This window comes from Anabas testudineus, chromosome 13 (genome assembly GCF_900324465.2).
Source record: "Anabas testudineus chromosome 13, fAnaTes1.2, whole genome shotgun sequence".
Taxonomy (NCBI): domain Eukaryota; kingdom Metazoa; phylum Chordata; class Actinopteri; order Anabantiformes; family Anabantidae; genus Anabas; species Anabas testudineus.
In genome coordinates, this window is record NC_046622.1 from 9,439,999 (window position 1) to 9,454,454 (window position 14,456).

Below are 14,456 nucleotides of genomic sequence, written 5' to 3' on the forward strand. Positions count from 1 at the left end.
CTCCATGTCCACTCAAGTCAGTCAGTCAAGTCAAGCCAGTTTATTCTTATAACATCAACATTTACTGAGCAATGCTTAATACCTCTAATTACAAATACAGTATAATTGTTCTTGAAGGGTTATTGGAGTGCCCTCTATCCTTTTTCTATCCTAATCTTTAAATATATGAGTCTAGTTCACAAGACAGAAACCGTGTTTAATGCTATCAGACTTCTCAAATGTGTAACAACTGTGCAACTATTTTTCCCCACTAAGACAATAATAATAATTGCATCATTTAAAACTAAGCTACTTAAAAGTAAGTTACATGAATTTCCTACTACATCTTTAATTTCAGCCTTTCAACCAATCTTTCTGTACTTTAAATCAGCAGACTGAACTTCAGTCATACTTGACCATGGGGTGGTCAGTCCAGGGAGGCAGGTTGGAGAGCTTCTCCTCAGTGGATGTTTCAATGGGCCAGCCCCAGGCCTTGAAGAATCCGCTCAGGTTCATCTGCACAGTCTGGGAGAAAGTCTCAGCATACAGGTTCATCTTTCCTTTGTTGTCTTTGGGAAAGTTGGTCATGACATGGTAGGCAGCAAACACCTTCTTAAAGGCATCCCAGCCAAACTTATTCTGGAGCTACATGGAAGGAGAAAGAGGTAGAGGAAAGCTGCCTCACCATTTTTTGTTCTTTGGTGTATAATCAGCAGAGTCAGACACTAGCTTTAAGACCAGCCCCATTTGAATTTTGTCATATTTGCATTATGTAAGTGCAGTTCAAACATACTAATTTCACAGGGTGTAATCCAGAGTGATTGTCTCTTACCTGCATGTATGTCTCCAGGGCCACCCATTTGTACCACCTGCTGAGATTTCTTCCCCCCTTAACATACTCCTCTACGCGTTTGTTTTGTTGTACTGGATTCACATATGACTGAGCCTGAATTGAAGAGGATCAAAAGGGGGTGATTGTGAAATAATATTGTCAATGTTAAAAGCAAACAAGAATAAAAAAAAAAACATTTGCTTTGTCTTTCAAGCCATCCATTAACATAGTAGTGTGGTCTTTTGGGGGGCAGCTGGTTTTGAAGAGCAAATACTTAAAAAACTCCACCTGGACCCTGTTAATCCCCAGCACTTCCTCATGCACATACACCGACCACAGGTTACATGTACACTCAGTGGTGTGTGGAGGGAACTCCCAGCAGCCTCTCTGTTGGTTGTGTCCTAGTTCATGGATGGGGCCCCACAGGCCCCCGCTCTTGGCACTGTCAATGTTGACCAGGTCAGCTGCTATGGGCTTCTGTGTCATGACAGGATAACCTGAATGCATCCAACCTAGACAAAATGTAACAGGATTATTTCAGTATTGGAGTCCACATAAAGCACATAAATGATTTCTAGTTCTTTTAATTTGAAAGCAAAATAAAAAAATAAAAAAACATGTACATGTACATTACCATAGTAAAACACGCTCACCATGGGAAATCTGCACATCAGTCACAAGACGTTCTTTGCGAGGAAATGTGTGTGGAATGGCAGCCAGGTCAGCAATGCCCCTCATAATGGCATCCCAGTGCGCTGCTAACTTTTCAGGGTGCTCCAGGCCCCGAACAACATCTGACGGTAGAGTGAGGATGATGTTTTCAAACTCCAACTCTGCCCAGGGTGAGGGAGCTGTACGCAGCAGGGACCAATCAGCTGCTGTTGTCTCACCTGAAGAGAACAAAAGAATGAGCAACCCGCAAAAACATTTTTTGTTTATCTTGACCTGTTACTGTTATATAATATAAACCTAAATCTGTGATTTGTTGATTAGCTTGAACCTTTATTTTTTGGATTAAAGTATAAGGAAAACACTTTCAGTATTTAAATTTAGAGTTTGATGCCTGCAACACACTCAAAAAAGTTGGGACAGAGGCATGTTTACCTCTGTGTTATATCACCTGCTCAATAGTCGTGGTCACTGATTCTCTTTCTCATTATGTGCTATGTCATTTTCAATATGAAACCAATCTGGACTGCAGTCAGGCCAGTCAAACATATGCACTGTGTGTCTATGAAGCCCCACTGTTGTAGTATGTGTAGTATGTGGCCTGATATTGTCCTGCTGAAATATAACTTTAAAAAAGATGTTGCCTTGATTACTTCTTATGTTTCTCTAAAATCCCAAATACAAAGTACATGCCTTTATCATTACAGATGCTAGCCTTTGCTCGTTTTGCTAATAACACTGTGGATCTTTTTAACTTTGCCACTGGCAATCTGATGTTCCTCAAAACAAGATGTAACATGGATCCGTGTCTTTGGGTCCATCTGATAGGAATTTGGGGCTAGAGTAATTTTCTATTGTACTTTTGAGCCCCTGTCAATATATTCATCATGGTAGCATGATGGTTTCTCAAGTAATGCTAACTGGGGGTTTGAAACAAATTGAAGTAATGAAGTTATTTCTTTCATTGGCCTGAGAAGTCACACAATCGTTTTGCATCATTATCTACAGAAGATGGTGAAAGAACTCAATTATTTGCAATCTTGCAGCAAGAAATATTCTTTTTGAGCTGATCGACTAATTTCTTTCTTTTTGTTTTTACCAGTTTGGCACTAAGTATTGATCTACAACCCATCGTAACTTACAAAGCTTGAGCATTGGGTTGATAATACTGATTAACCTGTTAACTTTGAAATCATCCACTATGGTGTTACTTTTGTCTATGTCACATCATTTTTGCATGTTGCATGTTATATGTATATGTATATAAGTCACAAAAGCATGTTCATTAAACTGTTTCATTAAAACCTGATAAAATCTGTTTTTTGTACTTTTGTCAGAGAAATTTCAAGTTTCAAGCAACTCTGTCACAAATCACAGGGTTTTATAGCAGTTTAGCAAAAACTGCAAATCTTTTGGGAAATAATTAAATTTTATTAATTTTGAAATTTATTGTTGTAATTCAAATTCACAGTCAAACACATAGTTCATGTTTTGCAAAGTAGATAACATGTTTTCCTGTCTTTTCTGTGATTGAGTTCAATAAATAGAAACTTCTCATTAATGTAGCAAACACCTTGGGAACACAGATACTGATACATGTGCGAGTGACACACTTACCAGATTTATAATATGGAGCAGATACTGCCATTTGCACTGTGACCTCTATTTCCACCACTTGTTTAGTAGGTGGAGCTATCAGGTAGATAAGTCCACCCCAGAGGTTCCACACCTTCATCATCTCTGATGTTATAGGGAATTGCTTATGAACACATGGTGCTCTTTTCAAATTGTCAGCCTTCAGATAGTCAGTTTGACACCCAATCTGGATCTGAGGAAGACATGGAGTATTCAAGATTCAAAGAAGCTGTGTTAAAGCTGCTCTCAGCAGCTCCTCAGCAAATATAAGACCCCCAATAATAAGACACTGGACAAAAAAGAATTTACGTTAACACAAATGCAAACACAAAAAAAAGTCTTCAACAATCATCAGTAAGAATAAAGACAATTTAAACATGGATAAAAAAGGCATTTGTGCAGTGTAGTATGACACACAGTAGGTAGGAAGGTGATTGTGATAGAGATGTGATCATCAGAGAAAATAACAGGGATAAATAACAGTCACGGTGAAGTGCAGCTGTGATACACTGCAGAAAAAAAAAGACATAACTAACACACAGTGTGTTTCATAAAAAATATTGATGATTAGTTCAAAGTTCAAATTCAGTTAAAATAAGGATTACTTTTTACAAAAAAGACAACCATCCATTCACCCCAGCTGTATTTATGTCATCTTGTGAACTGACCTTCCATCCTTTGTTGACAATCTCTGCTGGTACGGTTATGTCAGTCTTCATACCAGGAGAAAGGTAGAGACCTGAACTGATCCACTGATCCATTTCTATATATTAACACACACATGTTGCAAAACTGTAACTTATACTATATAAGTAATTATTCCATCATATTCACATTATAAAGTATATTTTATCATACTTTTGCCCACAACATTGTGGACTTACTTGATGCATTAACATGAATCCTGATCCTTCGGTTAGACACATCTGGCGTCAGCGGTGTGTCCTTGATGAGGTAGGGCAGCAGAGCATCAGGATCCTTACACACCTTAAATAACTCTGTTCCCATCTTGAGGAGTAGGTGATCTTTGGGAGTCTTTACAGGCTTTTTCTCACTCACCTTGAATCAAAGTGCAGATGGATAAATACAAAAAATCAGAACAAAACAATTTAGTAGCTAAAAGCAAAAATAAACAACATTGAAGCATTGAAAAATGTTGTTCACAGTGTGCAGAAGTGCAAAATATCTGTTGCTACAAAAGCATTCAACCGCCTGTAGATATTTTATGTAATTTAAGGCAGGTAATTGCAGAAACCAAGACTACTGTGCACTGTTAATCTTAACTTAATCTTTAAACTTTAAAACTCAAGTCGAAGGGGCTGCCTTAACATTTTTACTAATTAAACAGTTGTTTGGTCTGTTAAGATTTTTCTAGATCATTGAACAAGTTTGGTAGTTGTCAGGACATCTAGCTTGATTTGAACAATCTGTCGCACAAAGATTACGATTACATGATTTGATATCTAAACACTCAACAACAGGTTTTGTTAACTTACACTACTTGTTAACTTCCTTGGAGTTACTTTGTAGAAATAACTCTTTAAATTGAGTTAAACAAGTACTGTAATGGGTTTTAATGTGATGTAGTGGCTTCAGCTCAAGCAAAAATGTACTAAAATGAGTACATGAACAATCATGTTAAGCTGCAAGTATTTTAGATTTTTTTTAAAGTGTACTGAGGTGGAGACGGAATTCAACACCAACTTTTATCACCAACACTAAGTCTGTTCATATGCTAATATGTTTTGGATTTATTATTATTATTATTCATAATATTATATCTCAACTTAATTTATCAAGTTGAGTGAACTTTAAGAAATGCATTCATTTAAGTTGAATTAGCTTAAAAATTTAAAACTACAGTTTTAAACTACAGAACAATACTGATGCTTTGAATCAGTTAAGGACATTGCTACTATTATATAATTCACTGCTCACCTGTGGCATGCCAGCCTTCTTCAAGATGTCAGTCAGAGTGGACACCACCTGTGTGTAGGAGTACCAGTCATAAGCCTTCATGTGTAAGTAGCTGGCACAGTCTGAGCCCAGTCTTTTCAGGCATTGCTCCTCAAACTTTGTCAGTTTTTCCCCCTTGATTATATGACCAGCAACACGGCGTAGAAGGTGGCAGAAGTGGGAGTTGTCTGTGGTGTCCTGGCTGAGCACAGGCGCCTTGTAGGAACCTTGTTTGATTGTACTTGTCAGCAGGCTTAGCCCCATTTTGTTCAGGATCTTATTACCTGAAAGTACAAGAAATATTACAAGCTCTTTGTTGCATAATTGTAAGTGTTATAAATGGGGGCTGAGTGAAATGTGAAATGCACCAGGCTGCACTAAGGTAGTGTCTCTTCTCTGCTACTGTTTCTGAGATCTTTTAAAGAAAAGTAAAGGTGTAGTAAAAAAGAGATTTTCAGAATGGGCTCTGTCTCTCTTTGTTTAATTTTGAATATTTGCTCTTACATGCTAAGAAAAACTCACATGGGTCATCTAACCTGTGTCATAATAAGGTCATGACACTGCACCACAATGTATTGAGAACTCTGATTCACCATACCCAATTCACACATGTTTGGTTGGGACATACTTCACTTGGATGGTAGGCCTGTGTTTTTTTCTAAAAGCGTAGCTAAGTCGGAGTGTGTTTCTCAGTGATTTTACATATGTCTCTCATCAGTAGTAGTTTGTGTTTCCAACTGCTGTGTGGCATTGAACTGAACAATTAGTTAGTCAATTTACACAAGATCATACCTGAGAAATCTTTCAATGCGTTTTTTCCCCTGTTGTTTCTTGCCCACCACCAGGAATGTCCACCAATCAGCAGGCCTCCTCCCTCTGCCACAAAGTCTTGGATTTCCTCCACATTTTCATCAGTATATGCTGTACACACATATACACTCAAATCTTTCCTGAATTGTGTTTTTGTACAATCAATCCCTGACTTGCTGAAGTGGGGTCAGGGCTGCGTTGAGGTCTTTCGAAACACCAATGACCCCTTTCCGGTCGTTGTGCAACCAGTCAATGGCATTTTTCCAAACTGGTGCCAAGGCCTGAAATCAAAGTTAAATTTTCCATAACAGACAGTATGAATCATATAGAAATATTTAAATGAATATAAGATAACAATATGAAATTGATTAAGAAAATATCATGCAAAGCACTTCATATACAGTCATTTTATATACATTTATGTTTTTCATTGTTAGAAAAAAACACAAATGGATAACAAATTTGCTAAATCCGAACGCACCTCTTGCTTCAGAAGTGCTTCATGTGATATCACAATCACCCGCCCCTGCCCGTAGTAGGCTCCTGCTAGAAATACTCGTTTGTCCCCCGTGGTACCAATAGGGAAGGACAGAGGGCCATGGACCAGAACCTCAGAAGCTGCCACCCCATTCTGGAGCTTAAACTCTGAGATTCCCTTGAGTAAGAACTCCAAGTCATCTTTAAATTTCTTACCAACTCTGTATTAGAAAAGTAGTGTCATCCACATTTGTGTCATAATAAATGTACCAGTAAAGATGAGTTCTATAATAATGTGCATGTATAATAATTTGTTTTTAGTTAGCTTTATCAATGCAGGAAAACCCCACAATAGTAAAGCTTCATATGAGATTGCAGGTTTTCAGATGAAAGGAAATTGATGAAAGGAAAACGTGGTCAAAGAATATACTTACTTAACAGCCATCCAGGATGATGGGATTTGAGGGTGGACAGGCAGGATTTCTAGTGCACCATGATGTTGAGAGAAGTAAATCCCTGCCACACTAGACACTTTATTTCCTGGAAAACGAAGGATTATGTTCTCCTTTGGGTGACCTGCAGCCCAGTTCCATGCCTGACCTGCTATCAGCACTCCTCCTCCTGATTTCAGAAACGCCACCAGATCTTTTGGGTCGTCACCCACACTGTAGGCATCTGTCACATACACACCAACCCCCAGATTCTCACTAAAGGCCTCCACCACTTTTACTTGGAACTGGGAATTATTGAGATTATCAGCTACTGCCTCGACATGTTTCTGGACCCCCACAGACAGGTTGTCAGAGCCATCTCCTTTGAGCCACATTAGAGCGTTCTCTACCAGAGCAGGAAAGGTGGTCAGGTAGACCTCATGACTCAGAACCACAATCCTTCCGCGGCCATATTGTGAGGCAGCCATCAGGACCTGGCCTTGGCTGTTCATTGCTAAAGGAAAGGCTTTATCTCCAGTCAGCAGCAGGTCACAGGGAACAGCATTACCACGAAAGTCCAACTCTCTCAAGCCTTTCATTAGGAATGTGTAGGCCTCATGATGGGGTTGAATGTGCTGGAGAGCCATGGTTAGAAGGATGGACGAGCTGAAGGATGAATGAAAAAAATGGAGGCTGAAAAAAAGTCAATAGATGTACAGCTTTAAGCAATATTAAGAAAAATTGACTGTTGATGACAGTAAATCAACATTTTACCATCTGCTGCTATCAAAGAATTATGTAAAACTTTTTTTTCAAATAAAGCACAAATAAACATTTACCTGAAAGTTAATTTGGATTGTCAGCCAGCAGCTCTTTAAAAAGCGAAATGACCAAGGGTCTTCACCTGTTAAGATGGAAGAATGCTAGAATGCTAGAGTACAGAACAGGAGGGACTATTTAAAGGAAAAAGTTGGCAGTGACGAGGGTTTTACCAAAGAAAGATACAGATATTTCAGTCAGCATAAACTGTACAAGCATTTTTTTGTAGGTTAAAGGTTCTCTTCTTCCTCCTTAGCACTTGTAATGTCGTAATACATAATGTGTTCCAAAGAAAGCTGAGTAAGTTCACTTAACACACTTGATGCACTTAATACAGATCTTTCTAATTTATTAACTCATCTTAGCTGTCCCAATAACAATCCATCAGATATAGCCCATCTTAAATATTATCCAATGTGTCTATGTTGTGTTCCTTATTAAATTATTTCCTTGTCACATCCTCAATGAACACAAAACAAACCACACATGAGAAAAAAACTACTACAGCGTAAATAAAAAGTAAGGTCAGTTTTAAGTTTACCAAAAAAAAAAAGGGAAAGAAAAACTGGAGCTGGTATAAAATCCTATGGATAACTAAAATGAGGCGTGTGTAGATACAAGGGTAACACACACCCACACAATTTTTTTAAATTTGTCTTATCATAATTTTAAAGAGTGAATGTAACATTAGCTTGTGACAGCTGGGTCAACATGCTTTTTGCTGAGTGACAGGAAAGGAAGCTGTTCAGTTTAGCTACTCACTGCTCAAGAAGAGAAATGGACCCCATTGCAACATTTTTTCATGCCTAGTTTTGATGAGAAGTGGCTTTAAACTATCTACAGTAAGCGACAGTGGCACAGTGTGTTGTAAGGTTAATTGTCTTGTAAAGATTAGTCCAGGTGAATTTATCTGAAACGCAACTTCCAGAGAAAACAATAAGAAATAAGAAGAATTGCTGTTGCTGTTGTAGTTGTTGTTCTTGAACAGCTTCCAGACAAATGAAAGATCTGGTGAAATAATTGACCAAGCAATTTATTTTACCAGATGTTTTGCCAGTTCCCCATAAAATGAAGCAACACTGACTTTTGTGGGAACTTGTACAGAAATTTGCTGATTTGGCATATTTAGAATTTGTTGTGTCATGTTGTACTTGTGACATACAGTTTGTTTTAAAAATGAGTTTGCTTCCCGTGAATTATAAAAACACAAGAATTATGTAATCCTTGCATTAGAAATGTGATAGTAACACATTTTGGTTAGACTAAGTGACCTCGAGGTAGATCTCTCAGTCTGTACTAATTCACTTAACAAACAGCTAAATTCAATTCAATTCAGTTTTATTTGTATAGCGCCAATTCACAATAGAAGTTATCTCAAGGCACTTTACAGTGGTTTAACAAGGTTTAAGACGTTACAGAGAATAATAAAAACCCAACAATCCCATTTGAGCAGGCTTTAGGCAACAGTGGAGAGGACAAACTCCAGCAGAACCAGGTTCATAGTGGGTGGCCATCTGCCTCGACCGGTTGAGATGTATGTAAATGTAAAAGAATTAACTCCATAACTTGCACAGCAGTGGTTTTGGTGCCACTGCTAAGTTTTAGGGACTGACACAGGTGCATATCAGTCAAGTCGACCAGTTTATTTTTATAACATCAACATTTACAGAGCAATGTGTAATACCTAATTACAAATACAGTTTAAATATTTATCTAATTAATCTTATTTTCTTCCAATCTTTTTTGAGTCTAGTTCACATGACAGAAACTGTGTTTAATAACATCAGACATATTTTTCAGCTGTCCAACTATATTTCCCCTCCACGACAAAATAATCATTGGTCATTTCAAACTGAACTATTCAAAAGTAAGTTACTTGAATTTCCCACCACATCGCTGATGTCAGTGGTTTGATTTTTGTACTTTCAATCAGCAAACCTAAGTTCAGTCATACTGGACCATGGGGTGGTCAGTCCAGGGAGGCAGGTTGGAGAGCTTCTCCTCAGTGGATGTTTCAATGGGCCAGCCCCAGGCCTTGAAGAATCCACACAGGTTCATCTGCACAGTCTGGGAGAAAGTCTCAGCATACAGGTTCATCTTTCCTTTGTTGTCATTTGGGACGTTGGTCATGTCATGGTAGGCAGCAAACACCTTCTTAAAGGCATCCCAGCCAAACTTTTCCTGGAGCTACATAGAAGGAGAGAGAGGGAGGTGTGAAAAAACAGTAAGGTGAGTAATCAGCAATAATGTCTCACTGAGGCGTGGTATGAATCTAGTTGGATACTGAGTTATTCTCTCTTACCTGCAAGTATGTCTCCAGAGCCACCCACACATTCCAGTCATCGAGATTCCTTCCCCCCTTAACATAATCTTCTACTTGTTTGTTTCGTTCTGATAAATTCAGAGCTGGGTGAGCCTGAAATGAAATGGAATAACTGTGTGACGGCATGGTGTCAATGACAGTTGTGTTTTCTTTTAATATGTTTCTTGTTGTCTTTGATATAAAATATTGTTTATTACAGTGACCTTCAAACTCTGCTTTTCTAGCTAATGGTGTGAAAAACAAAACTGATTTACTCCACCTGGGCCCTGTTAATCCCCAGCACTTCCTCATGAACATACACCGACCACAGGTTACATGTACACTCCGTGGTGTGTGGAGGGAACTCCCAGCAGTCTCTCTGTTGGTTGTGTCCTAGTTCATGGATGGGGCCCCACATGCCCCCGCTCTTGGCACTGTCAATGTTGACCAGGTCATCTGCTGTGGGCTTGTGTCCCATGACAGGGTAACCTGAATGCATCAAACCTAGATGAAATGTAACAGGAGCTTACATGTCAGGATCATTTTAATGAGTCCACATTAAAATTTTAACCACAGTAAAACACACTTACCAGCAGAAATCTGCACATCAGTTACGAAACGTTCTTTGCGAGGAAATTTACGCGGTATGGCAGCCAGGTCAGCAATTCCATTCATTATAGCATCCCAGTGCGCTGCCAACTTATCAGGGTGCTCCAGACCCCGAACAACATCCGATGGTACAGTAAGGATGACGTTTTCAAACTCCAACTCCGCCCAGGGTGAAGGAGCTTTGCGCAGCAAGGACCAATCAGCTGCTGTTGTCTCACCTCAAGAGAACAAAAGGATGGGTATTTAGAAAAAAACATGGTTTCATTTTTCATTAGTTATTTCTATTTAATGCTATAACTCAAATATTTCTTGTATTTTGAAAAATGTGGTTAATGTCTTGCACAGTGGAAACAGCAACATTTCTTTTTTCTCAGTGTCTTTGTGCTGGCAACAGCTGTGGCCAGAGGAAATATTCTTTGTCTGTACTTGATCCCACAGTCACTCTTGTGAATGTGATATTTCAGGAATGTATGATTAAATTTGTTCAAATGGTGGACTAAATGTCCACTTGGTCTAAAGGATATACTAATAAATAGTTAGGTCTGGACAGCCATGTATGTCGACTGCACCCACCTCACTTACCACATTTATAATATGGTGCAGATACAGCCATCTGCACAATGACCTCCACTCCCTCTACTTGTGTGTCAGGTGGAGCTACCAGGTAGAGAAGTCCCCCAAAAAGGTTCCACACCTGCATCATCTCTGTGTTTATGGGAAATTGCTCATAAACACATGGTGCTCTGCTCAGTTCTTCAGCATTCAGATAGTCAGTTTGACAGCCAACCTGGATCTGTGGAGGACATGAAATACAGTCCACACTCGTATCAACACTTTGTGACTTGAGATCAATAACTTTGATGTTTTTATGAGAGGTCGTGGTCTTTACCCTCCACCCTTTGTTGATGATCTCTGTTGGAATGATCATGTAGGTCTTCAAACCAGAAGGGAGGTAAAGTCCTGTACTGATCCACTCCTCTCTTTCTACTCACACATACACAAAATATGTACATTATTACAAAGTAAGACACAATAAAGATATGCTGATGGATATATTTTTGATTAAACAATTATAATTTCATTGTGCACTTGTCTATAACATTGTGGTCTTACCTGCTGTTTTAACATTTATCTTGATCCGTTCATTATATACATCTGGCATCACTGGGCTCTCTTTGATTAGATAGGGCAGGAGAGCATCAGGATCTTGGCAAACATTGAAGACCTCTGCCCCCACACTGAGAAGTAGGTGATCCTTGGGATTCTTTACAGGGTTTTTCTCATTCACCTTGAATTAAAGTGACGAACAGTTGCAAAATAATAGTATATATTATATATATAATAATTATTAAACATTGATCCTTAGGTTCAGTTTAGGTAATTCACTGCTCACCTGTGGCATGCCTGCTCTCTTCAAGATGTCAGTCAGAGTGGACACGACCTGTTCATAGGAGTACCAGTCATAGGCCTTCATGTGTAAGTAGCTGGCACAGTCTGAGCCCAGTTTTTTCAGGCATTGCTCCTCAAACTTTGTCAGTTCCTCCCTCTTGATTACGTGACCAGCAACACGGCGTAGAAGGTGGCAGAAGTGGGAGTTGTCTGTGGTGTCCTGGCTGAGCACAGGCGCCTTGTAGGAACCTTCACCGATTGTCTCTTTCAGTAGGCTCAGGCCCATTTTGTTCAGGATTTTATTAGCTGAAAGTATAGAAAATATGGTATAATGTTTGTTGAATATTTTTATTCCTGAGATCCTGATGTGAGTGCTTATTTTTTATTTTATCTGCCTGTGCAGTGGTAAAGATATAATGAGTAGTAAAAATAGTAGTTTTCTTAGAATGCTTTATGGAAATCAGAACTTTCCATTGGATAGCAACTAAACAAAGGCCTCTATAGTTGATTTCCCCATACATCTGTTCAGTGACAAGCTGGTTTTCTTGAAATTTGCTTCTCACCAGTAGCACTTGGGTTTTTTCATCTTTTGTTTGTCTTGGCCTGGTTCATTATGTTTAGTATGGCATATTAAATGAACTGTTCTGGAACTGAACAATAAGAAATCATACCTGAGAAATATGTCACTGGGTCTTGCCCTTGGTGTGTGTATGCCCACCACCAGGCATGTCCACCCATCAGCAGGCCTCCTCCCCCTGCTACAAAGTCTTGGATGTCCTCTTCATTTTCATCAGTGTATGCTGTACACACAAATACACTCAAATCTTTTCTGAATTTTGTCTTCACACAATTGAATCCCATTTTGCAAAAGTTGTTGAAGGCTTCATCAAGATCTGGTGAAACGCCAATGACCCCTTTCTGGTCTTCATTCAACCAGTGAATGACATTGTTCCAAACTGGAGTGAAGTTCTGTAACAGGTAAATAATCCAAAAGGTAAAAATAATTCAGTTCTACTGAAGATCATAAATCAGCTATATATTTTAATATTCTAAAATAACTTGTGCCAAAAGTACAACTATTTATTTTGCACATGGCTGTTTATTATTATTATTATTTATTACATTTTTCTTTGTTCATTAACCCATAAATGTTACAAATTCACAACCCACCTCTTGCATCAGAAGCGCTTCATGTGATATCACAACCACCCGTCCCTGCCCGTAGTAGGAACCTGCCAGAAATGCTCGTCCATCCTCTGTGGTACCAATAGGGAAGGACAGAGGGCCATGGACCAGGACATCAGAAGCCACTAGCCCATTCTGGAGCTCAAACTCTGAGAATCCCTTGAGTAAGAACTCCAAGTCATCTTCAAATTTCTTACCAACTCTAAGTGTAAATAACAATATGGAAATATTTGGAGATGGGGAAAAATGACTGATGTCCGCATTCATTTCATGTTAAATGTACCAGTAAAGTTAAGTTCTATAATAATTATGAAATAATGAATCTGTTGTGCCCAAGGTCATTTGGAACAAGTGGAGCTGAACCCCAACGTTTCAGTTGGTTTTATCATTGAAGGAAAACCCCACAATAGTGATGCTGCATATAAGATTGCAGGTTTTCAGAGGAAATGAAATGTTCTCATTTTGCAAACTGAGACATGGTCAAAGCATATACTTACTTAAGAGCCATCCAGGATGATGGGATTTGAGGGTAGACAGGCAGGATTTCTACTGCGCCATAATAGTAAGAGAAGTAAATCCCTGCCACACTAGACACTTTATTTCCTGGAAAACGAAGGATTATGTTCTCCTTTGGGTGAACTGCAGCCCAGTGCCATGCCTGACCTGCTATCAGCACTCCTCCTCCAGCTTTCAGAAACGCCACCAGATCTTTTGGGTCTTCACCCACGCTGTAGGCATCTGTCACATACACACCAACCCCCAGATTCTCACTAAAGGCCTCCACCACTTTTACTTGGAACTGGGATTTATTGATATTATCAGCTACTGCCTCGACATGTTTCTGGACCCCCACAGACAGGTTGTCAGAGCCATCTCCTCTGAGCCACATCAGAGCGTTCTCTACCAGAGCAGGGAAGGTGGTCAGGTAGGCCTCATGACTCAGGACCACAATCCTTCCGCAGCCATATTGCGAGGCAGCCATCAGGACCTGGCCTTGGCTGTTCATTGCTAAAGGAAAGGCTTTATCTCCAGTCAGCAGCAGGTCACAGGGAACAGCATTATCACGGAAGTCCAACTCTCTCAAGCCTTTCATTAGGAACATGTAGGCCTCATGATGGGGTTCAATGTTGTGAAGTGCCATGGTTAGAAGGATGGACGAGCTGAAGGTTGGATGAAAATAATGGAGGCTGAAAAAAAGTTGTACTGAGTCAGATATAAATTGCAGTGAACAGTGAGACACAGACTGAGGCGTCTTGTGTCAGTTAGGTTAGAAATAGATGCACAGCTTTGAGTAGTAATAATAATAAAAAATTAAATTCTCACTGTTGACAAATGTGTTTTACACTGATGAAATTAAAGTTGT

At 39.3% G+C, this 14,456-nt stretch overlaps 2 protein-coding genes across 2 annotated transcripts; both read right to left on the reverse strand.

Moving 5' to 3' along the window:
- Positions 1–381: 381 nt before the first annotated feature.
- On the reverse strand, positions 382–7,693 carry LOC113168129 (TRPM8 channel-associated factor homolog). Its single transcript, XM_026369138.1, is given in 13 exon segments — positions 382–624; positions 812–925; positions 1,100–1,323; positions 1,465–1,701; positions 3,098–3,308; positions 3,784–3,878; positions 4,000–4,174; positions 5,054–5,355; positions 5,864–6,059; positions 6,061–6,162; positions 6,363–6,579; positions 6,793–7,455; positions 7,629–7,693. Coding segments are annotated over 12 exon segments (2,760 nt in total). The 5' UTR covers positions 7,437–7,455; positions 7,629–7,693.
- A 1,520-nt stretch (positions 7,694–9,213) lies between these two features.
- LOC113168140 (TRPM8 channel-associated factor homolog) lies at positions 9,214–14,262 on the reverse strand. Its single transcript, XM_026369148.2, has 11 exons — positions 13,591–14,262; positions 13,079–13,295; positions 12,580–12,877; positions 11,913–12,214; positions 11,633–11,807; positions 11,409–11,503; positions 11,102–11,312; positions 10,501–10,737; positions 10,191–10,414; positions 9,911–10,024; positions 9,214–9,795 (listed from the first exon to the last, which is right to left on the reverse strand). Exons 1-11 carry the CDS (start codon positions 14,232–14,234, stop codon positions 9,553–9,555), a joined length of 2,760 nt encoding a protein of 919 aa, XP_026224933.1. The 5' UTR covers positions 14,235–14,262; the 3' UTR covers positions 9,214–9,552.
- Between the last annotated feature and the right edge of the window lie 194 nt (positions 14,263–14,456).